This window comes from Hylobates moloch, unplaced genomic scaffold, assembly GCF_009828535.3.
Source record: "Hylobates moloch isolate HMO894 unplaced genomic scaffold, HMol_V3 SCAFFOLD_21, whole genome shotgun sequence".
NCBI lineage: Eukaryota > Metazoa > Chordata > Mammalia > Primates > Hylobatidae > Hylobates > Hylobates moloch.
This window is the reverse complement of record NW_026652296.1, coordinates 22,426,630-22,451,680: the sequence shown is the minus strand read 5'-3', so window position 1 is coordinate 22,451,680 and position 25,051 is coordinate 22,426,630. Positions and strand designations below refer to the sequence as shown.

Genomic DNA, 25,051 nt, shown 5'->3' with positions numbered 1-25,051 from the left:
TAGTGGGCAGGAGGCTCTGTGGCTTAAAGGCCACTGGCCCAGCTGCCAATGAATCAGTACTTTGTTTCCCCAGGTAGAGTGGAGGCAGGGGGCAGGGAACTGGCAGGGCAAGTTTGGGGCATTCTGCTCCAAGGTCCCTCTAGCCAAACATTATCAAATGTCATCCAACATGCCCCTGGCTCTCCATTTTAGATGTCTGTCAACTGGGGACTACAAAATGCAAATGTGTTTAAAAGAGTTGCTAAATTTGCAGTGGCTTTTTCTCAGTCAGTGTTTTGCAAATCTAACTACTATCATGGGAGGACCTTTGTACTTGAAAAACTTGGAGGGTCACCCACCACCCAGAACAAGCCCAAAGCATGGCTCTCAGTGCCTTTGCTTAAACAGTTCCCTCCACCTGGCCTGCCCTTCCCCCATGCTCCTCCTAGGCCATCACAGATGCCAGCTCAGAGGGGCAGTTCCTGCCGGCTGCATGGTGTCCCACCTGGACTGTGCCACCAGCCTCTAGCCTTCAGTGCTCCTTACCTGACCCCACCCATACATCTAGCAGGCAGAGGGACGGGTCCAGAAATGCACACCTGGTCACCTTGATTGCACTGAGCCCTGCCCAGCAGTCAGTTACCTGGGTTTTCCACCAGGCATCCATTTAGCTTAGTCATCTTCCTCCGGGACAGTGGCCGTTTGATGGTGACAGACCTAGGCCCAGGTTTCTCAGAATCAGGAAGATGAAGCAACAGGGAAAGCAGGTTGACCCTCGCTTCCTTCCCCTTCCACAGGAGGGTCCTGCCCAGGCTGACAGAGGAGGCATGAGTCCTGCCGCTTCCTGGCCTGTAAGATGTCCCTCAAGTTCAGGCGTGGTGGCTCACGCCTGTAATTCCAACACTTTGGGAGGCCAAGGCGGGCGGATCACCTGAGGTCAGAAGTTTGAGACCAGCCTAACCAATATAGTAAAATCTCATCTCTACCAAAAAAAAAAAAAAAAAATTAGCCAGATGTGGTGGTGTGTGCCTGTGATCCTACTCAGGAGGCTGAGGTGGGAGAATCACTTGAACCTGGGAGGTGGAGGTTGCAGTGAGCCGAGACTGCACCACTGCACTCCAGCCTGGGCGACAGAGGGATACCCAGCCAAAAAAAAAAAAAAAAAAGTGCCCCTTAAGTTTCCCAGCCTGAATATATTCAGTCACCTGAGCCACTGAGAGGCTCCCCCATGGCTCCAGTCAGTGGCAGGAACTGGAAGTCTCAGGAGAGAAGGAAAACGGAACCCAAACCTTTGCAAACACTCAGACCGGCTGCTAAGTGCCACACATACATTTGATCACACTGACTCCTCCGGTGAGCCCCGTAAGGCTGGCGTTACTATCCCACTTTACAGATGAAGAAACTGAGGGTGGCTGAGGTAGCGACCTTTCCTAATGGGTGGCAGTGGGATTGAACTGAGCCTCACAGTCAACATTTATCCCCCTAACAAAGAGTAATAACTGCCCCCGTGGCCCAGGCCTGGCTTGCCAAAGGCTGTACATTTTGTGTGGAATAAACCTAAGATGCCGTGGGAGGGAGAGAGTTCAGGGAAGGCTTCCTGGAGGACGCGGTGCTGCATGCTAGGCAATGGGAAATGCATCTTCAAAGGCGTGGAGGTGTGACAAAGTTTCACATGTTCAAGGTTATTTCTCTAAGTTAGTGTTTCTCAAGGGGTGGCATCAACTGGGAGCTTCCCAAGCCATGTCGCCTACCCTGTACTCAGGATCAGGGCGTGGGGCTTGCTTCTGGAAATCTGCATGGTCACAAGCTCTCGGGTGGTTATACTTCAAAGTGGCAGTGCGAGAACCCATGGGGTGGGATGTGGAGGGCCCTGTGAGCCTGTTAAGGAAGTGGGCCTTGCCCCTTGGTGATGTGAAGCAGAGGGGGCATGGTGCTGGTGTCGGCTTCAGAGAGATCTCTTTGGCAGGTGCAGGTGACCAGCTTGGAGCCTGGGCACCTGAGACAAGGCCAGAGCAGCCATCAGGAGGCCAGACAGCAGGAATTAAGATCTGGACTTCAAAGTGATCAGGAGGATAGAAAGAATAGAAAAAGAGAGAAGGAAGGCTTGAGGAGGGCTTCCAGGTTCCGGCTTTATGGAGGAGGCGACAGGGGGCTGGGTTGGGAGAACTAGTGGAGCCGAGCCAGCAGTGCAGCCCTTACACCCGGGCAGGTCAGGACCCCACAGGCCCTATGCCTCAGGGTGCCCCACACCTTAGAGTGCCTTCCTCAGAACTTTCTAGGTCCCACCTGGCACCTACAACCAGCTAGGCATGGCAGTGTCATCGGTGTGGGCACCCCAGGCCCAGGGTCAGGGCCTGATCTGCCGTCTCGTTCCTCATTTATTCTCTGTGGGACACTTTCCAGCCCTGGACCTTGAGGATGGGGTCTGCCAGGTGCCCTGAGAGCTCTGGAACTCATCCTATGAAGTGTCCTGGGGCCCTGGGGCCAGGTCCCAGTTTCAGGAGGGTGACTGGAGAGCTGATCATCCCTGCTGGCCAGTGCAATGTTACTCTGGTGGGGTCATGTGAAATTGGGCTGCCAGAATGGTCCTCACATGCTGATTTGAGGTGACTCCAAATATTTGCCTGCCCAGGGCTCTACCTAAGGACAGCCATGGCTGCAGCCACACTTGCTGCTGGTTGGTACCTAGACACTGCCCTGAGATCCCTGGGTGCCTTCCTGCTACCCTGGCCACCCCAGATGGGGTGACTCAGGTGAGGTCCTTGGGGAGGCCACCCTGGCACCCGCTGGCCAGTGACTTCCACCTGCTGGCCCCTCCTCATGTATTACACCTCCACCTTAATCACACAGCCAACAGCAATATCCCCAGCAATAGGGCCATTTGATGTCGCATGATCTGCTGCACTAAGAAGAACGCAGCATCGCTTCTGTGGTTTCCCTGCTCAGAGGGCACGACCTGAATCCAGTCCCAAGGAAACAACAGCCAAACCCAAACTGACAGACATTCTGCAAAGCAGCTGGGTTGTCCTCTCCAAAAATGTCAAGTCATGAAAACACTGAGAAACTGTTCCAGCTTAAAAGAGACCAAGAGCCTGGGCACAGTGGCTTACACCTGTAATCCCAACACTTTGGGAGGCTGAGGCGTGTGGATCATGCGATCAGGAGTTCAAGACCAGCCTGACCAACGTGGTGAAACCCCGTCTCTACTAAAAATACAAAAATTAGCCAGGCGTGGTGGCGCATGCCTGTAATGCCAGCTACTCGGGAGGCTAAGGCAGGAGAATTGCTTGAACCCAGGAGATGGAGGTTTCAGTGAGCCGAGATCGCACCACTGCACTCCAGCCTGGGCAGTAAGAGTGAAACTGCATCTCAAAAAAAAAAAAAAAAAAAAGAGAGAGAGAGACCAAGAGACATGAGAAAAGAAGCTGCAACAGGAGGTCCTGGATTGGACCCTAGACCCATTCACATCGTTATTGGTACCATTGGTGAAATGGGAATGCGATCTGTGGATTAGCTGGTAATACTGTATTAACGTTTGTGCTGTGATAGGCCGGGCACAGTGGCTCACACCTGTAATCCCAGCACTTTGGAGGCCGAGGCGGGTGGATCACAAGGTCAGGATATCGAGACCATCCTGGCCAACATGGTGAAACACCGTTTTTACTAAAAATACAAAAATTAGCTGGGCGTGGTGGCACGTGCCTGTAATCCCAACTACTTGGGAGGCTGAGGCAGGAGAATCGCTTAAACCCGGGAGGCGGAGGAGGTTGCAGTGAGCCGAGATCACGCCACTACACTCCAGCCTGGTGACAGAGCTAGATTCTGTCTCAAAAGAAAAAAAAAAGTGCTGTTTGTGCTGTGATTATGCAGGAAAGCATCCTTGTTTTTAGGAAATACAAACTAAAATATTATGCGTGCACTTACACCCAAATAATTCTGGAAAAATATTTACATATATACATCTATACACATATATATTCATATATAGATACATCTGTAAAGATAGTAAAACATTACTAACTTGGACAATCTGTGTGAGATAAATAAAGGAATTTTTGTACTATTTTTGAAACTGTTCCGTAAGTTTGGTATTATTTCAAAATAAAAAATTGAAAGCAATTTTAGAGTCTTAACAACCACAAATTGTAATAGACATGGCTACCATAATTGAGAATCTAGTATGGACTCCAATGCATTGGCTCATTTAATCTAACATTAACAACACAAGGTAGATATTATTAATCCTGTTTTACAGAAAACGAAAGAGTCTCGGAGTGGTTAGTGACTTTCCTGAGGTCACACAGCTTGAAAGCAGCAGAGGCCAGAATTGAACCTAGGCCAAATTGGCTTAAGAACCCATGCTGTCAACCTCTGAGAGATGGAGAAATGGGCAAGTAAACAGATGACAATTACACAGGGTGGCAATTATGGAGACAAACTCTGAAGGGAGCCCAGATAACCTGGAAGGCTCCATGTAGGAGGCGATATTTGAACTGGGCCTTGAAGCATGTATAGGAGTTTTCCAGTTATGGAAAGAAAGTCTCCAGGTAGAAGAAATGGCATAGTCAAGGGCACAGAAGCTTGAAAGGATAGGTCCCTGGAGGTTGTTTTTCTGGGCCTCACCAACCTGTGGGTAAAAACATGGTTACATTAAGTGTCACTGGCTTTTTGTCATTGCCTACAAAGTGCCCCTCATGCTTCTCCATGAGCCCACAATCCACAGTCACCTCCATCACATAATGCAACAGGAGGTGCCCCCTCCCCTCATTTTGAAGCCTTCAGCATCGCTTTGCCACTTTTCTGCTTGTGTGGCCTTAGGCAAGTTGCATAACTTCTCTGAGCCTCAATTTTCTCATCTGCGAAATGGAGCCAATGATACCTACTTTCAGGGCTAGATAAGGATTAAAAGACAATGTCAGCCAAGGGTTTGGCTTGGTTTCTGATATGGATTAAGCCCGTCAAAGATGGTGGCTGTTCTTAAGAATGAGGATCCTAGATCCCAGAGAGGGGCAAAGACTGGTCCAGGTTCACACAGCCAAGCAGAGGCAAAACCAAGGCTCCAACGCAGGTCCTGGTAGCCACTAACCTCCCCCTAACCCCAGCCTGCCGATGTTCCCAGCTCCTGCGCTCCCTAGCATAGGGCAGAGCCAGGCCGCGAGCAGCTCTCTACCAGCCCAGGTTCTCTCGGGGCTCAGCCTGTTGGGGCTTGGCTGGGCATACACACATTTCCTAATGAGGCCGAGGGGAAACAGCCCCAAGTGTCAGAGGCCGTTGCACATTTGGCAACAGCCAACTGCCCGTATTGCTTTTCTTCCCGTGATCCTCCCTCGGGCTGGAGGAGGCCAGGCCTGCCGTGAGCCAACATTGTGACACCGGCGAAGCTCTCCAGTTTCCCGAGCAAAAGAAGCCAGAGAGGCACCCTCCCTTCCACCCACCCCTGGAGAGCTGCTCCATCTTGTTTTCCTTTCCCTCAGCCTCAGCTTGTCCCAGAAACCGCCCTTTGTGCAGGGCTCAGGCCGTCAGTCTGAGAAACCACCCTCCTTCCATCAGCCCCCAGGCACCAAGGCAGACGCCTCCCCCTGGAAGCATTGGGGGTTTGCCAGGCCAGACTGAGCTTGTCCTTAGTCGCCAAGCACTCAGTGTCTAGAACTATGCTCTGACTCTTCTTTCAATTTATTCACTATTGAGTATATCTTGTGTCCCACTCTGGGATTGCTGTGATAATAATAATTACTATTAGTATTAATAATAACGAGGAAGATCAGCCCCCGCCCTGTGCCCCTTGGAGGCTCATATCCTTCCAACCAGATTACTCAAAGGAGTCCTCTTATGAGACGTGAAGGTGGGAAGGAGACAGACAGTGTTTTTTAGCATAACAAAGCAGGAGAGACACCCTCTTAAGAGTTTATGCCATAATACAAAATTAATACAAAATGTATAAAAGGCTTTTTTTTTTTTTTTTTTTTTCAGATGGAGTCTCGCTCTGTCACCCAGGCTGGAGTGCAGATCACAGTCCACTGCAACCTCTGCGTCCCAGGCTCAAGTGATCCGCCCACCTCAACCTCCCAAGCAGCTGGGACTACAGGTGTGGGCAACCATGCTGGCTAATTTTTGTATTTTTTGTAGAGACGGGTTTGCGCCATGTTGCCCAGGCTGTTCTCAAACTCCTGGACTCAAGCGATCTGCCCACCTCGGCTTCCCACCATGCTGGCCTGATTGTTTTTTCCATACTGCACCTTGAGGCTGGATCTCCAGGTGGGCCTGCTCCTCTCCTCCCCTTCACCCTCCAGCATCTACCACAAGCTCTTCCTTCACCTGCAACCCCCACTCAGGATCAAAGAATGGCTGGCAGCATAGCCTGGAAGCCGGACACACAGAGGAAGGGGGACCTTGGTGGGTGAGGGAGGGAAAGGGCTAGAAAATCAGAGCTGAGGGGAGGGAGAGTACAAGGCCTCAGGTGACCACAGAGGGGACCTCATGTTAAACCCAAGCAAGACCTGTGCCTGAGGATGGAGTGTGGGGACAAATGAGGAAACAAGTTCAGCAAGTTTAAGCAGCAAGCTCACAGTCACAGAGTGAGGAAGTGGCAGAGCTGGGATCTGGGCCCAGGTTGGTCAGGTTCCAAACCACGCCCTTAGCAGCCTTGTTGTGCTGCAGGGGCTCACATAAGGCAGGGAGTGGCTGCTTCTCCTCGAAGGCCCTCACGGAGTGGAAGGCTCACAGAGGCAATGTAAGCCACAGATTCCTCTATCTTTGCACCTATCCAGTCCAAACCCAGAGGCCAGAGGGCCAAGAGCTCAGTTTCCAGTGCCCCTGGCATGTTTTCCTGGGGGCTCTGAGGCTCTCCGGCCAGCTAGTGATGAAGGTTGACTTATGATTATTTACTGAGCACCTTCTCTGTGCAAATCGATTCACACCTATTCTCTCATTTCATCCTCAGGAACAACTGCCACGATGAGCACTGTTTCCTCATCTTTAAATGAGGAACCCCAGTTTCAGAAAGGTGGAGGAACTTGGCCAGGCTCACAGAATAGGGTAGCATGGCTGGGACTATGAACCCAGGTCTGCCTGGCTCTAAACCCAATTCACTTTCTTCTGGAAAAAGTTGACAGCCTAAGGACAGAAGAGCAGGAAAATAGACAGATCCAGCCCTTGAACGGACCAACTCTTGATCCACCCCATCTGTGAATTTCTACTGAGAAGAATATATTTTCCCTATGATTTAAGCTGCATCAAATTAAAATAGCAGGAGGAGAGTTTCGGGGGATGACAGGATTCTTCTATATCCTGATTGTGGTCCTGGTTACAACACATATCTATACATGTATCAAAATTCCTAGAACTAAAAGGAACTCCTCCACGAAGCAAATATGGCAGAATGTTAAGATTTTATAAACCCAGGTGGTCTATTCTTGTCTATAGGTTTGAAATATTTTATAATAATCTTAGGGAAAAGAAAAAAACAAAAAGCAGGAGGAGGAGGAAGAGGAAAAGGATATTTGGGGAAAAGTCTATTTAGATGGGATGGCTGGAGCTGCTGCAGCCATCTTGCAACCATGAAAGAAGCCAGTGTAAGAGCAAATCTGAGACATGGGGATGGGAGAGCAGAGAGATGGAAAGATGATCCTGCAGATGTCAGTCAGTTGCTGAATCAATCAGAATCTCAAACCTGTCCTCCTCCCTCTGGACTTCCTGTCTGCCATAATTGTTTATTGTTGAAGCAATGTGAGTTGATGGTTTCTGATACTTGGGTTGAAGACACTGTTACTGATACAGGATACGGGGTCAGATCTGAAGCAGTGGGGCAGCGCCATGGCCGGCAGCAGTGCTGACAAGGAGGCTGTGGAAAGTCACTGATGTGGCTCATCTAGATGTGGCTGGGCATGAGACACCAGGGAAGCCAGTGGGGTTGCTTGTTCAGAAACTTGCCAGCTGAGTTTTTTTTTTTTTTGGTGGGGGGCGGTGGGGGGACAGGGTCTTGTTCTATTGCCCAGGCTTGAGTGCAATGGCGTGATCTTGACTCACTGCAACTTCTGCCTCCTGGGTTCAAGAGATTCTCATGCCTCGGCCTCCTGAGTAGCTGGGATTACAGGTGAACACCACCATGCCTGGCTAATTTTTGTATTTTTAGTAGAGACAGGGTTTCACCATGTTGGCCTGGCTGGTCTGGAACTCCTGGCCTCAAGTGATCCACCTGCCTTGGCCTCCCAAAGTGCTGGGATTACAGGTGTGAGCCACCACCCCCAGCCATCAGCTGGTTTTAAGATTCTAATTTTATAGCAATGTAGGTCATTGTCATGTGACTTCATCTTAATGTTCCTTTCCTAGCTAACACCCTCACTGATACCACATCTACCTGGGCCTCGGGGAACTCAGGAACTTCGAGCAACTAAGAGCTGGAAGTGTTCAAAAATGTGCAAGATAATTTTTCAAAAATCTAATTTTTGTGACAAGTCATCAATCTATGTGTTCTGGTTGCTACTTAGAGCAACCTTCCTGGTACAGATGCAGACAGCTAAGTCTGGGGGCTCAAATCACTTGAAAAAAGGGAGAGCTGGGGTGAGGGCCTACAGTCATGAGTCCTCCTGGCACCTGCCTCAGGTAAGGGAAAATCTTCTCTCTATGAAAGGAGGAATGACCATGACAGTGATGTGATCGCTGCATCTCAGTTTCCTTGTCTCCAAAATGGGGAAGAGGTCAGGCACGGTGTGGCTCAGCCTTAATCCCAACACTTTGAGAGGCTGAGGCAGGAGGATCACTTGAGCCCAGGAGTTCAAGACCAGCCTGGACAACATAGTAAGACCTCATCTCTACAATAATAATTAATAATAACAATAATAATAATAATAATAATAAAACAAAATGGGGAAGAATCATCCCTCTCTCAGGGTTGTTTTATGGCTTGGAGATGACGCGTGTGAAGCATCTGGCACACAGTGGATGCTTCACACACGGCCACTGCTTTCATTCTGAAGCAAGCCAGAAGAATTCTAGTTGCTGCAGATGGAAGCAGGAGGGGAGACTCTTTTAGAACCAAATGAAGAGAGGAAGAAAAAAACTTTTAAGAAAAAAAGAAGGAAACTTCAGAAGGTCTCACGTCCTCCGGGCTCAGCGGACTTCATTAGACTTTCATAAAATCCAAAGTCGGGGAGACAGGGCACCAGGGGGCTGATGAGGACCCAGCGGGAGAGAAGCCGGCTGCCCCCTCTGCAGCCCCGCCCCTCCTCTCATCACCATGGAGACAGAGCAGGCTGCCCAGTGGGGTTCCTGCCCACCCAAGGCCTGAGGCTGCTGCAGAGGGAGGGGCAGGGGCTGAGCAGACAGGGACCTGTCTGGAAAGCTGGGTTGGCGGTGAGGAGTGTCTACATCCCCCCAACTCCCAAGGCGCTGAGGGATTCGGGCTGGTGTGGGATGCATCTGGAGGGCTGTGTTTTGATCCTCGCTCTGCTAGCAGCTTGCTGAGTGACTGTGGGAAGAACGCTTCCCCTGGTGAAGCCTCAAGTTCTACATCTGCCAAAGGAAGGAGTAAAAATGTACAAAAACAGAAGCTTGGATAAGAAAGCTGTGGGATGAGGAAGCAATGAAATAGTTAATGCTGGAGAAGAACATTTGCTACATATTGTTTCTCAAAAAAAAGAGAACTTTACCAAACTGACCAGGTGATCCCACATTGGTTAACAAACAAACATGGACTCTCTACCTATGCTTACCAACAAAAGAGGGAGAAAAGAAATACTCTAAAATACACTTTGGCTTGTCTCTGGAAGAGGGAGTTACATGTAATTTGTATTCTCTTGTTTCTTTCTCAAATTTTGGCCAATAAACATGGGTTACTTTTGAAATCAGGATAACATTAATAGCTAGCATTTGGATATTTCTTTTGCACGAGCACTGTGCTAAATGCTTTACGTGGTTTTAAGCTCATTTTATCTTCTCCACAATCCAGACAGGGAGCAGTACTATATATTTCTCTTCTGCAGAAGAGAAAACTGAGATTCAGAGAGGTTAAAGGGCTTGCCTGAGGTCAGACCACTAGAGAATGACAGGGCTAAGATTTAAAACCACAGCCAAGATACTAGACTCTAAAATGTGAGCATTTAATCATTACCACTACTGCCTCTCAGGACAAGAAAACACTAAAGCATCTGTTTTCTTAAATGTTTTACTATCAAAAATACAAAAGAAATCAAAAGTAGAAAGCAAAATATGAATCCTTACGTCCGTGCCACTCACTCACCTTCAAGGGAGTCTGTAGGTGGCGGCATTTGGGTGGGGGCACAGAGCGGGGGATGGGGTGCTTAGGGAGGGGAACCAATCTACACACACACATACACATATGCACGCCAGCGCACACACATGCATGCATATATGCACACGTGAGCCTCCCAGGCTGCACTTCTCCCTGCCTGTGGGGCCCTAACCACAATGGAAAACCACAGCTGACCTCCCTCTTTCCCACCCTCGCCAGGTTCCTTCCTCCTTTCCACATTCTACTGACTTGCATTTCCCCAGCCGACTCTTTTATAGCTCCCTGGTTCCACCTCAAGGCCTTGAGGTTTTGGCAGCTCTGGAGGATGAGAGAGGACGTGGCCAGGGGCCCTCACAACGCGCCGAGATGGGCGTCCCTGCTGGTGCTGGTCGCCATAGGCACCACCGTGACAGCGGCCGTCAACCCCGGCGTCGTGGTCAGGATCTCCCAGAAGGGCCTGGACTACGGTAATTGGATGCCTCCCTTCCCTCCTCTCCACCCCTGAGGAGCACTTACTGAGCATCTACTGTGTGCAGCCCTTTAGATCTAGCACCTGGCAGACTCATAGCTCCTCAGGGCAGGTCCCCTTGCCCCCATTTTATACATGAAGAAGCTGAGGCAAAGCGAGTTGCCTAAGATTGCAGGGCTGGGATGGCAGAGCTGGGATCGGAGCACTGGTCTAGAGACTCCAAATCCAGTGCGCAGACCCCTGAGGGTCCTCATGGTTCCCCTCCTTCCCTCTATGTAACCTCCACCTTGGACTTCTAAGCCCTTCTCTTCTTTCCAAAGCCAGTTCGCAGCCTCTCGATGCTGAGGAGGCTGAGCAGGGTCAGAGGGAGAGTGTGGGAGGACCTCCCCACCCCGTGCTCTCCCCAGTGCAGGGGCTGGCGGCCATACTGTGCACAGTGCTCCGCTGGGTGACGCAAAGAGGGTTCCCCCAAACCACTCACCCAGGCCCAGGCAGAGGAGAGAAAGACTCGCTCTAACCTGTGCCAGGCATTGAGCTAGGAACTTTACGCACACAATCTCACTTACCCTCACTTCAGCCTTGTGTAAGACAAACTGCTGCTATCCACATTTACACGCGAGAAGTGGGCAGCCTGGATTTGAGCTCTGGTCTTGCCTGATGCCTCAGCGCGGGGTTGCTCGATGCTGCCTCCCGGTGGCAGAGAGATTACCTGCAGAGCAGTGGGTGACCAGGGAAATCAGACCAAGGGGAGGGCAGAGCCTCACCAGTTTGGGTGCACTGGGGAAACAGACAGGACTCTGGGGACCTGGTATCCCACCCCTGAATTCCCACCCCAGCCCAGCAGGACGTCTCTGAATCCTAGAGCTGCAGACAGAAGGCCACAGAGGACAGAAGAGCTAGGATGAAGGAGTTTGGCCCTGAAGCCTGTCGGAGCAGAGGCTCAGTCAGGGTCTTCAAGTTCAGTGGTCTTCATGCTCCTCAGTTTCCCCTTCTACCCAGGCCCTTTGTGCCAATCAGAGTGAGTTTTCTGAAATGCAGCAAATCCGTTCATGTCCTCCCCTGGCTCACATTCTCCATGGCTCCCTACTGCCTTCAGAAGCTATCCTGACCCTTTGGCATGGCATTTGAGACCCTTCGAGGCCTGGCCCCTGTCAACTTACAGATCCTGGCCACTGCACATTTTTTTTTCCCTCCACACAGTGACCAGTTATGTGTCATTTACTTTTGAACCCCCAGAAAGCCTTCTCTAGGGCATGGGCTCTGCGACCAGAAGGCCTGGGTTCAAATTCTGCCCCTTGTCAGCTGTGTGGCCCCTAGCAAGTCACCTCAGCTTTCTGAGCCTCAGCTTCCTTATCTGTGAAATGGGGGTAGTGACAGGACCTACTTCCTAGGATTGTACAAATTCATACATATACAGAGCCTAGAACAGTGCTTGGCACAGAGTAAAGCTCGATACATTTCATTGATATTATTATTTCCTAACTGGCTCCGAGAAAACCCAAAGTCTGGGCTCCCTCATCTTACTACTTACTCCTTTCCAGGTAATGTGTCTGCCTTTTAATTGGTTCTTTGTTGCTGTTAGCCACATTATAACTGGTGGTAGAATTCCTGCCATGAGGACATTATTTATTCATCTAATAAATCTTTTTTTGTTTTGTTTTTGAGACTGAGTCTCGCTCTGTGGCCCAGGCTGGAGTGCAATGGTGCCACCTCAGCTCACTGCAACCTCCGCCTCCGAGGTTCAAGCGATTCTCCTGCCTCAACCTCCCAAGTAGCTGGGATTACAGGCGTGCACCATCACACCCAGCTAATTTTTTGTATTTTTAGTAGAGACGGGGTTTCACCATGCTGGCCAGGCTGAACTCTCGAACTCTTGACCTAAAGTGATCCACCTGCCTTGGCTTTCCAAAGTGCTGGGATTACAGGCGTGAGCCACCGCACCCAGCCTCATCTAACAAATCTTAAGTGCCTTCAAAGTGTCAGGCACAATGGGAATGTAAGGGACACATTAGTAAATAAAACAGATTGCTGTTGACCTCAGGGGGCTTACATGTAATAGGGGAGAGACATTAGTCAGAGTCACGTGAATAAATGCATAATTACGAATGGTAACAGGGGCTCCAAAGGAGCCGTCCACAGCATCATGAGAATAACACAGAGTGTTGCTCTGATCTACTGGGCCAGGGAGGGTTCCCAGAGGAAATGATGAATGAGCTGACTAGAAGCTGACCATGTGAATATGTGAGGGAAGAATTTCTTAGGGAGCAAGAATAGCAGGTGCAAAGGCCCTGGGGAGACAGTCCAAAACCCAGAGAGGTGGGAGATCTGTGGGGGTGTAGCATAGAGCAAATAACTAAGTATCCAACAAATACTAGTAGGAAGCATAACTGGGTGTTTCAGGGGTGATATTTTAGACCAGGGGTCAGCAAACTACAGCCCTCAGTTTTTGCATGGCTTATAAGACAAAAATGGTCTTAATATCTTTAAATGATGGGAAAAAATCAAAAGGGCCGGGCATGGTGGCTCATGCCTGTAACTCCAGCACTTTGGGAGGCTGAGGCGAGAGGATCACTTGAGCCCAGGAGTTCGAAACCAGCTGGGCAACATGGTGAAACCCCAGATCTCTGCAAAAATGTTAAAAAAATTTTTTTTAAAAGTTAGCCTGGTGTGGTGGCGAACACCTGTGATCCCAGCTGCTAGGGAGGTTGAGGTGGGAGAATCACCTGAGTCCAGCGGGTGAAGGTTGCAGTGAGCCGTGATCATGCCTCTGCACTCCAGCCTGGGTGACACAGCAAGACCCTGTCTCAAAACAAAAACAAAAGAAGAAAAATACTATCTCACAACATGTGAAAATTATATGAAATTCTCATTTCAATGCTAACAAAGTGTTATTGGAATACAGGCACATACAAGAACATGATATTGTCTATAGCTGTTTTGTGCACTAATGGCGGAACTGAGTATTTGTGACAGAGGCAATATGGTTTCCTATAAAGGGTCAGTTTACTATTTGGCCTTTTCTAGAAAATCTTAATTGATCCGTTTTTGACCCTTCCAGTGCCACTGTCCATGCTATGAACAGGGGCCCAGGGTCCGGAGCCTGCCCTGCCCCTCTGTTCCCTGCTCCGGGCCGTGCCTCTGACTGTCACCCCTGCCTTCTCCCTTCAGCCAGCCAGCAGGGGACGGCCACGCTGCAGAAGGAGCTGAAGAGGATCAAGATTCCTGACTACTCAGGAAGCTTTAAGATCAAGCATCTTGGGAAGGGGCATTATAGCTTCTACAGGTGAGGCCTGTGAGAGCTCAATCCTCGATTTGCAGGACTTGTAGTGTTCTGGGGCCACCAAGAGCTAGAATGCAGAGCCACAAACTCCTCACCTCACAGAGTTTCATATCCCAAGGCCTGCGTTTACATCATCCCAAGGGAAGGCAACCTCCCAGCTGAGCGTGGAGGAAGCCACAAAAACCACGACTCCCAGGAAATGTGTCATGAACCCCCAAACTCTGTGCCATATGTCAATTAGAATGTGCAAGGTTTCAAGGTCAGAAAATCTTTTCCAAAATGGCTAAGGCAGAATGCATTGGCTCACGTGACCGAAAAGTCTCTGGAAGAGTCTGGCTTCAGGTTCAGCTTGAGGCAGGCTTACATGTCACTGGGCCCTGTTTCTCTCTTGCCACCTCTCAGCATCACTTCCTTGGACAGGCCTAATTCGCAGGCAGTGTGTCCCCTCCAGAGGCAAGACAGCCACCAGTAAGTCTCGCTAGATCTCCTGCTCAGTACTCTGAACAGAGAGCCCTAAGACTCACTCTGACTGGCCCACCTTAGATTATGTACACAGCCCTGAGCCAATCACTGTGGCCAGGGAATGAACTACACTACTTGGCCGAGCCTAAGTTGCAAGCTCCACCCCCTGAAGATGGACGTGAGGTCGACTTTCTTTGGAGTGGCACGGAACGGATGTGGGGAGGGGCTCCCCCTAAATAATCTGGTAGTTCTGTTATCACAAGAAGGGGGCTGTGCACTGGGCGGAAAACCCATAAAAGTCCTCTGCAGAGTTTTATACGCCCATTCATTCACAGATATTTTGAGCACCCACTGTATGTCTGACACAGCAGTATCTGGGGCTGCAATAGTGAAACAAGACAGAGCTATACAGCGCTCTCCTGTACAGAGCTTCCAGTTAAAGGGCCTTCTATTTTATCTTCATTGATTGTCACACACCCTGCAAAATAGAGATCATTGTGCCCATTTTACAGATGAGGAAACTGAGGCTCAGGGTAATTATGCCCAGGGTAACCCAAGAGTATATTAAAGAGCAGGATTTAAATGCAAGTTTTTTCTGACTTCAAAACCTAAGCCACTCCAGTTGCCTACATATTTGCCAAGGCTGCTTTCTTAGCTTTGGGCTCCTCCTGGAATGGATGGAGTGAAGGACCAGGTGGTGGGGGATGAGTCTGCATTAACCATTAACGAAGTCCTCATGTGGGCACCTGGGAGTATATGAAATTATATGAAATTCACATTTCTCCTTTGCAGCATGGACATCGGTGAATTCCAGCTTCCCAGTTCCCAGATAAGCATGGTGCCCAATGTGGGCCTTAAGTTCTCCATCAGCAACGCCAGTATCAAGATCAGCGGGAAATGGAAGGCACGAAAAAGATTCTTGTGCGTTTCCATGCTTGCAGTTTGTTGGGTGCGCTCTTGGTAATATTTGGACGGGATTGGAGAGTCAGCGTCTATGGAATGCCCAATTTTTGCCTTGCTTGTCACCACCTATCACCACAGTGTTCTTCAGGAAATTCTTCACATGAGAAGATTCAACATAACCCTTGATTAATGGCTGAGCATTTATCCACATCTCAGTGCAGGATACTGGCAAGGCTGAGTTGGTGCATGTGGCTTAGGGTGGAAAGCTAAGTGGAACCTTTAATTTATTCTGTTTATCAGTTAGCTATTGCTGTGTAACAAACCATCCCAAACTCTGTGGCTTAAAACAAAACAATCAGCTGTCATCACTTATGTATCTGTGTGTCGGCTGGGGCTCAGCTGATCTGGGTTGGGCTTAGCAGAGGAGGCTTGGCTCCACCTGTGTCTCCTGCTCCTTGGACCAGTGGGTTATGCAGAGCATATTCTTGGTGATAGCAGAGGTGCAAAAAGGGAAAGCAGGAACACGCAGGTCCTCTTAAGGCCCAGCCTCAGAACTTATATACCACTGGCCAAATCATTTCATGTGGCCAAGCCCAAAGTCAAGGGCAAGCAAAGGCACCCTCCTCAACCCTGCCATGATAGGCAATGGTGAGGGTATGAATGCAGGGGAGGGTGAAAAATAGAGGTAAATAACCCAAACTACAACTCCAAATCTAAGTCCTGGGCTCTCCCCACAGCTACCCTGCCCATTAGCAATAGTGGTTCAGACTGACCGTCGCTTTAGGAAGGTCTCCTTTCTGGGGAATCTAGGGAGGAAAATGGAGGAGAAACCGCCCTGGTGGATGAAAGGGGCGTGAGTCTCCCCACCCTTGCAAGAACTGCTGGATGTGTCTCCTCCCCACAGTAAGAATCACTTAACTCTCTCTCTGGGCTGTTTTGCGTCTGTCTTCTCCCTTATTGATCACACACAAAAACAAAAGAATGTCCACTGTCTTACCCAAAACCCATTTCATCCCTGAAGGAGGAGTTATTAACCTCATTACTGAATTAATGGGGGCATTAATGAATGAAAGCCATTGGCCCCAAACACCCAGCTTTTTAGTAGCAAAGCTGAGACACACACTCTGGTGTCCGACTGCTGATCCAGGGTCTGAGGGAGGAAATGGAAGCTCAGAGAGGTAAGAAACATGCCCAAGGCCACACAGCTAGGGCGGCGGCTGAAGCAGTGGTTAAGAGCAGGTTTCTCCCAGGCAAACATGAGTTCCAAGTTCAGATTGGATTCCTGACTCTCCCACTCGGCTGCTGTGTGATCTTGAGCAAGCTGCCTCTTCTCTCTGAACTGTACCTCCTCACCTAGAGTGGGGATAATAACAAAACCTGCCTTCCAGCCCTGGGGTAAAGTTTGAATGGCAGTGGGAAGAAAGCATTTGTCCCACGTTCCTCTTTGTTTTTCTTCAGAAAAACGAGCGGCAATTTTGACCTGAACATAGAAGGCATGTCCATTTCGGCTGATCTGAAGCTGGGCAGTAACCTCACGTCAGGCAAGCCCACCGTCACCTGCTCCAGCTGCAGCAGCCACATCAACAGTGTCCACGTGCACATCTCAAACAGCAGAGTGGGGTATGGACTCTCGGGACTGTGGCTGGGAGGAGGGACCTAAAGAAGAACTCTCCCAATCATCCCTGTATTCTGAAAACACATCCAGAGTGCCACCTGCATGCCAGGCCTTGCTCAGAGGTCTCAGGCATGGTACGGGAGCCAGGGGCCCACAGATGAAGCAGACACTCTCTCTTTCTCAAGGCGTCATTTGTTCATTCCATATTCATCCAGCAGACTTTACTGAGCACTTACTCATACTAAGCTCATACTCATACTCAGGCTCATACTAAGCACTTTACATATGCACTAAATGATATCCTCATCACAAATCTGTAGGCATTCATCTATCCATCCATTCAACAAATATCTAGTGAGAATCAGCTCTGCACCAGGCTTGTGCAACATGGTCAGAAAACAGGAGTGACCAATGAAAACTTAGTAAGAGCTAATATTGGTCAGAGGCTGACTGTGCCCAGCACTGATTTGATCACACTCATTATCTCATTCAAGCCACACCATGACTCTGTGAGGTCGGTCTATTATTACCCCATTTTCTGGGAAGAAAACCAAGGCATGGAGAGATAGGCAATAACTTAAGTTGCCACAGCTAATGAGTGTTCAAGTCCAGGTCTATTTCACCCCAGACTCAGCCACACGGTCCTGTTCTCTTAAAGTTTTCAGCCCAGTGGGGAAGATAATCATTAACCAAAGCATTGCATGAATGAATGGCCCACACAGAATTACAAAAGGAGATAAGAATTAAGAAAAAGAGGTACCAACTTCTATGAACGCAGAGAACCGGAGGCTCTGACCCCATCTGGGGGCAGGCCAATTCTTCCTTGGTGAAATGACATTTGAAGTGAGATGAAAGGATAAGTAGGCATTAGTTAGGGAGGTGTTGGGGACCGGGGTGTTTTAAGCAGAGGGAACAGCATGTGCAAAGGCACGGTGGTGGGAGGACGCACAGGAGAGAGGACATGGCAGGCCAGTGTGGCTAGTGTGCAGCAAGGGAGGGGACTGGTGAGGAATGACACTGGGGCAGGGGCCCAGCCGTGCAGGGATTCAGGAAATAGCCTCATGAACATGTCACTAAATCAGGGAGAAGTGTCTGATGGGGTGTGTGCAGTTAGAGCTCAGGGGAGAGGGTGCCAAGGCCTGTTTCTAGGAGGGAAGAAAGCTTTTGAGATGAGGCAGCCTCCTGAATCCAGCCCAGGGACAACCAAAAAGCCTCATCTATGTCCCTACTTGTCCATCTCTAGGTGGCTGATCCGACTCTTCCGCAAAAAAATTGAGTCTGCGCTTCGAAACAAGATGAACAGCCAGGTAGGAGGGGCTCGGAGCCCCATCAGCGAACAGAGGGGAAAGGCCCTTAGTAACCACACACCTCCCCCTTCTACGGACACTCTGCTGTCACTCCAGACCCCTTGGTAGTCCTTATAGCCCTTTGAAACCACAACCCCAGCTCTAAAAGCCAGTCATGTATGTTTTGCTGAAGAGTCCACCAAGAGACCAAGAGACAATCACTTCCCACACTCCCAGCAAACTTTCCCTCGTGCCTGCTTGGGCCACCTCTGCTTTTCCCCAGCCTTCCTTCCTGCTGAGAAAATGCCATTCTCTTTCTGCCTCCCTCTCTTCCCATAGTCCTGCTAGCCTCCCTCCATCCCACCCACCCCAAGTTCCTTCCTTGATGCTCCCCATTCAGAATAAATGCCATTGATGAAGCTGCAGTTCTGGGCTTTGGCCAAACCCCAGTCATAGCCCATTCCCTGAGGCTGGAACTAGTACAAGAGACAGGTATCAGCCAGCACTCCCCGAACCGTGCCCATAGCCTAAACCTGCAACCCAGATACTCCAGCTAAGGGACAAGGCCATTCATTTGGCTGGTTTTCCATTAACAAATGATCAGTTTTTAAGAATCATCTGAGCCTGTCTCAAAAAGCAATGAGTTTTGGCTCTCTCTAGAGGGCAATGGAAGCCACTGAAGGTTTTAGGCAAGTGGATGACCTGGCCAGATCTGTGCTTTACAACAATTTCCCTGTCCGCTGTGGGAATGACTGGGGGGCCAAGAGCAGGCGCAAGGAGACCATTGAGGAGGCTCGTGCGGTCTTCTAGGTGGAAGACGTTGGCTTCCTTGTTAAAGACACTGAACATACAGATAGGAGGGCATCAATCAAGTGAGATCATCTATCTGAAGATACTGTGTCAAAAGCTTAAAAAGCAAGAAATCAATACATGTTTGTCAAAATGCATAACACAGTGGACTATAGAATGGATTTTAGAGTCATATGGCAAGAGTGGAGCCAGTGGCTCGGTTGGGATTAGATGGGACAGTTCCAATGAGCAGGACAATCCCCAGCCAAAGTCTCAGGGTAGGGTCTCAGGGTAAGTTTTGGCTCTGGCTCCAGGGCTTAACTAGTTGTGTAACCTTGAGGAAATTACTTGACCTTCTTGAAACTCAATTTTACCATCTGTAAAATGGGGAAATTAGGATGGGCATGGTGGCTGATGCCTGTAATACCAGCACTTTGGGAGGCCAAGGCAGGTGGATCACCTGAGGTTAGAAGTTCAAGACCAGCCTGACCAAATGGAGAAATCCTGCCTCTAATAAAAATACAAAATTAGCTGGGCATGGTGGTGCATGCCTGTAATCCCAGCTACCAGGGAGGCTGAGGCAGGAGAATTGCTTGAACTCGGGAGGTGGAGGTTGTGGTGAGCCAAGATCACGCCATTGCACTCCAGCCTGGGCAACAAGAGTGAAACTCTGTCTCAAAATAAAAAAAAAAAAAGGGTTGGGGGACATTAATACCTTCTTCACCAAGGCACTGTAAGGATTCATGAGATAATCCAGAAAATGTGCTCACTCACTAGGCTAGCTCACCCACAGTTCAGCTATCTGTATAATAAAGTAACAGTCTGAGAGGAGTGTTGAGATATATTTAACATTTGGAACAATTACAACGATTATTTCTTAGTACCATCTAAAAGTGGCCCCTCTATAGCAGCCAAGCTAATAAGTAGTAATGCTGCTGCTGCTGTTGATGATGATGATGATGGTGAGGCTGATGATGGTAATGGTAATGGTGGGGATGATGATGATGATGGTGACGGTGGGGATGATGATGATGATGGTGATGGTGAGGATGATAATGGTGATGGTGATGATGGTGATGGTGGTGAGGATGATAATGGTGATGGTGATGATGGTGATGGTGAGGTTGGTGATGGTAATGGTAATGGTGGGATGATGATCGTGATGGTGAGGATGATAATGATGATGGCGACGATGGTGATGATGGTGATGATGAGGTTGATGATGGTGATAGTGAGGTTGATGGTGATTATGAGGTTGATGATGGTGATAGTGATGGTGGAGATGATGAGGATGGTGATGGTGATGATGATGATGGTGAGGTTGATGATGGTGATGGTGATGGGATGATGATGGTGGTGATGGTGATGGTGGGGATGATGATGATGGTGGTGGTGATGGTGAGACTGATGATGATGATGGTGGTGATGGTGATGGTGGGGATGATGATGATGGTGGTGGTGAGATTGATGATGGTGATGGTGGGGATGATGATAATGATGGTGATGGTGATGTTGATGGTGAGGATGATGATGGTGGTGATGGTAATGGTGGGGATGATGATGATGATGGTGGTGATGGTGAGACTGATGATGATGATGGTGGTGATGGTGAGACTGATGATGGTGATGGTGGGGATGATGATACTGGTGATGGTAATGGTGGAGATGATGATGATCATGATGGTGATGGTGATGGTGAGACTGTTGATGGTGACGGTGATGGTGGTAAATATACGCCCATTTAATAGGCATTTTCTTCCTCCAAGGCAGGAGCTCATCCTGGGCAGTTTCAATGGTGATAGTGAAGTTGATGGTTGTGGTGATGGTGAGGGTGGTGATGATGTTGGCCCATATAATATACTGAGTGTTTACAGTGATCTGACACTATGCTAAGAACTCTTTCCATGGATATCAGCATTTAATCCACACATTCTGGCATTTAATCCCCTGTAAGAGAGATTCCATGATTATCCCTATTTTACAGGTGAGTAAACTGAGATACAGAAAGCAGAAGTAATAGTGCTTGAATTCAAATCCAGGCTACCCTGCCTCAGAGATGAGCCTCGCTCTTAATCATAAGATCCAATTTAGAAGCAAGTACTGGCCTGAATGAATGAATGAAGGAATGAGATGTCATGATGCCAGGAGGGGCTGGAAATGGTGAGGAGTGAGCCAGGGAGTCTGCCCCCAGGGAATACAGCATGGAGGGCCTGTGTCTGAGGGAAGGAAGAGCCTGCGTCAGTACAAAGTGTGCATGAAGGGAAGAGCAGGGAGGGAGCTGGACTCCCACCAGGATTTGCTGCGATCTGGAGCCATCTGTTGGCCCTGATGGGGGAGCAACACTGGTGACAATGCCTGAGGGGCAGCTCAGGAGTCCAGCAGGGCCCCAGCTGCCAGCTGAGCTGTCCTCTGTTCCTGGGTCATTTGGAAAAGAGGCGCAGGTTCCTTGGAGAATGCCAGTCCGGGTCCTCTTAGGACTTCAAGAGCCTTACGTGGTAGAAACACTCTTCAGGGAAACCAAATTTTCTCCTTCCCTCCTTCTCACTGCTGTCTTCCCTCCTTCTCACTGCTGTCTTCCCTCCTTCTCACTGCTGTCTTCCCTCCTTCCGTCCTTCCTTCCTTCCTTCCTTCCTTCCTTCCTCCCTTTCCTTCTTCCCTCTTTCCTTCCTTCCTTTCCTTCTTCCCACTCTTCTTCCTTTCTTTTCTTTTCTTTTTTTTGGTGATGAAGTCTCACTCTGTTTCCCAGGCTGGAGTACAGTAGCACAGTCTCAGCTCACTGCAAGCTCCGCCTCCTGGGTTCAAGAGGTTCTCCTGCCTCAGCCTCCCGAATAGCTGGGATTACAGGCATCTGCCACCATGCCTGGCTAATATTTGTATATTTTGATAGAGACAGGATCTCACCATGTTGGCCAGTCTGGTTTCGAACTCCTGACCTCAAGTGATCTGCCCACCTCAGCCTCTCAAAGTACTGGGATTACAGGCGTGAGCCACTGCACCCAGCTCTTCCTTTCTTTTCTTTCTTTCCTTTCTTTTCTTTCTTCCTTCCCTCCCTTTCTCCTTTTCTCCCTTTCTTCCTTCTTTCTCTTCCCCTCTTCCCTCCTTCCCCTTTTCTTCCCTCCATACCCCAGGAAAAATAACTTGATTGGCAGTGTAGAAGGAGGGGTAGGGGAGGATAGAGGTGACCTCTAGGCAGATGGTGCAGCCAACCCTAAGGAGGAGTAAGAACCTGAGGAGTTTGGTTTGGGATGTGCCAGACTTGGGGACCAGTAGGACACCCAGGGACAGTTGTCCATGAGGCAGCTGGGTCCCCAGGCTGAAGTTCAGCGGAGAAACCTGGGCTGCAAAGTAAGGCCTGGGTACTGGCCACATGTTGGGAGCAGTGGAGGTGACTCCCCCTGGGATCCCAAAGACAGATGCTAAGTCAGGGTTTGGGTGCAAGTCATTTATTGGGAGGGGTTCCCAGGCAGCACAGTGAGGAGGTCGGGAGGCAGGGAAGGGCCTTTACTGAGTGGGTTGCTGCTATGGGCAACTGGGACTCAGTCCTGCTGGCAATTCTCAGAGGAATGGTGGGGAGCACATCTCAGAATTGTCCCAGAAGCAGGAAGAAGGCTGGGGTATTTTTCTGCCACCTCCTACCCTTCTTTCATTGAAAGCTGTTCTTAGGGTCCTAACTGCTTGGCACTTCTGAGCACAGTCCAGAGAGTGTGGGTGTGGCACTGCAGCATCTGCCACAGGGGCCGTGGGGATGCCTGAAATGGCTCAAGAAGAGGGCCTAAGTGGAAGGGACAGGGAGCCAGGAAGAAAGCCCAGAGAAGCTCCCACATCGTCAGTGAAGGAGGAAGAGCTTGCAAAGAAGTCTGGGGAAAAGCCTGCAGGGGATAGGAAGAAAGCAGAAGGCCTTGGTCACAGGACTCTAGAAGGAGTGTTTCTAGAAGGGAATGGACAACCACACCAGGAGCTACCCAGTAGTCAAGAAAGGCAAGGACTGAAGAGACTGCTGGATTACTGAGGGGAAGGTCATTCAAGAGCAACATCAGGAGAGGGAGGGAAGGAGCTTGTCTGACCACCAGCCCCAGCCCCAATCTCTTAGTGAGAGGAAGGCTGTGGTTTAAATCCTATATTCCAGCTATCTATTGCTTGAAAACAAACAACTCAAAATTTGGTATCATAAAACAACCACCATTGTTAACGTTCATGGATTCTGTGTATCAGGAAATGGGCATGACAGGGATGGCTGAGCTCTCTGCTCCATGAGGTCTGGGGCCTCACCTCAGAAGACTCAAAAGTTCCATGTTAGAATTACCTGGAGGGTTCCTCTCTCCCATCTCTGGTACCTGGGCTAGGAAGACTTGAAGGCTCAGCTCTGCTGGGACTATTGACCCAAGCCACTTCCATGGTCCCTCCACAAGGCTTGGGCTTCTCACAGCATTGAGTGGGTTCTGCACAGCCTTTTATGACCTCACCTCTGAAGTTACACAAAGGTCAGGTGTATTGTTGTGTTCTGTTGCTTAGAAGCAAGTCACCAAGCCGAGATTCTAGTGGCAAGTTCACAGACTCCATCTCTTGGTGGGGGTGTGGCAAGGCCACATTACATAAGAGCAAATGGAATGGAAAATGTAATTTGCCACGTTCCATTTTACAGATGAAGAAACAGAGGTCTAGATAAATGGAACAACTTCCTCAGTGTCAAAGTCAGTGTGTGACCCAACACAGATCTTCCCAGGCTAGTGTTTGTTCCATTGTGAGTCATGGGCTAGGGGACAGGGGGATTGGGGTGGGGTGGCACAGGCAGGTAGGGAATGGCTTCTCTGGCCATACATACCAAACGTGAGGGTGCCCACCCAGACTTAAGCAGAAAGCCTGCCCATGCCCCCAGAAGCCCAGATAAGGGAGGGCTCGCCATTGACTACTTCGTATTCGTTTACTACCTCATTCCACAGAGGATCTGAGGCAGCAAAATCAAACAGAAACAAAAGAAAAAACAAAACAACAACAAAACCACCTTATAAAATAGAAAACATAAACACCCATCAGGAACGTTCCACACACCAGGGCAGGAAATAGAATGCAGTTATGTAGGCCATACAGTTATATACAGTTATTATTTCTAAGCTACATGTTCAACTCTGAGCTTCGTGGTGGCCAAAAAGAAAAGGGAAACTTGATTGGCTACATAATTTTCAAGAAAACGTTCAAGGAAAGCAAGGCCTATCTGGCCCGTTATTGCCAAGGGACATTTTTCACTATGGGAAGACCTTACTGATTACTTGTTTGGTTCTCCCCAGGTCTGCGAGAAAGTGACCAATTCTGTATCCTCCAAGCTGCAACCTTATTTCCAGACTCTGCCAGGTGAGGGCTGGATGAGGATCAAGGATAGAATGGAACAGAAAGGGGAGGGGATGAGGACATCAGGGTGGATGTGATGGGGCCCGCCAGTTTCCCAGACAGCCCCGGGCCTGGGTGGGAATTAGCAGAGTAGTAGATTATTTTCATGCGGCAGCTAGCATTGGATCAAGTCCTTGTGGTAGGTCCAGAAGTGAGGAGGACAAACAGCCCATACTGCCTCATTCCCTCAGCTCTGCAAGGGCCAAACAGCCAAATACCCCCAGCTCTCTGAGGCCAGAGACACATGACTGGCCTGAGATCTGATATGGGTCACTTCTTTTTGGATCTCAGTTTCCATGTCTTTAAAATGGGGACAATAATCTTCACCCCCAAGTACTTGGCAAGCTGCAAAGGACTGTGGCAGGCACTCAGGAAATTGTCCCCTCTCAGCCTCCCAACACTCCCCTGAGAGAGGCATTGTTCTCCCCGTTTTACACAGGAGTAACCTGGCCGGGCTCAAGCCTGTAATCCCAGCACTTTGGGAGGCCAAGGCAGGTGGACCACCTGAGGTCAGGAGTTCAAGACCAGCTTGGCCAACATGGAGAAACCCTGTCCCTACTAAAAATACAAAAAGTAGCCAAGTGTCATGGCAGATGCCTGTAATCCCAGCTACTTAGGAGGCTGAGGCAGGAGA

The 25,051-nt window shown here is 49.4% G+C and overlaps 1 protein-coding gene across 1 annotated transcript in view; it reads left to right on the top strand.

Moving 5' to 3' along the window:
* Nucleotides 1-10,553: 10,553 nt before the first annotated feature.
* The window catches only part of BPI (bactericidal permeability increasing protein), a 35,481-nt gene continuing 20,983 nt past the window's right edge, over nucleotides 10,554-25,051 (top strand). Inside the window, exons 1-6 of the mRNA XM_058432860.1 lie at nucleotides 10,554-10,695; nucleotides 13,866-13,980; nucleotides 15,232-15,360; nucleotides 16,801-16,962; nucleotides 18,201-18,264; nucleotides 24,318-24,381. Coding sequence (XP_058288843.1) covers nucleotides 10,554-10,695; nucleotides 13,866-13,980; nucleotides 15,232-15,360; nucleotides 16,801-16,962; nucleotides 18,201-18,264; nucleotides 24,318-24,381 — 676 coding nt within the window. The remainder of the gene's footprint in view (nucleotides 10,696-13,865; nucleotides 13,981-15,231; nucleotides 15,361-16,800; nucleotides 16,963-18,200; nucleotides 18,265-24,317; nucleotides 24,382-25,051) is intronic.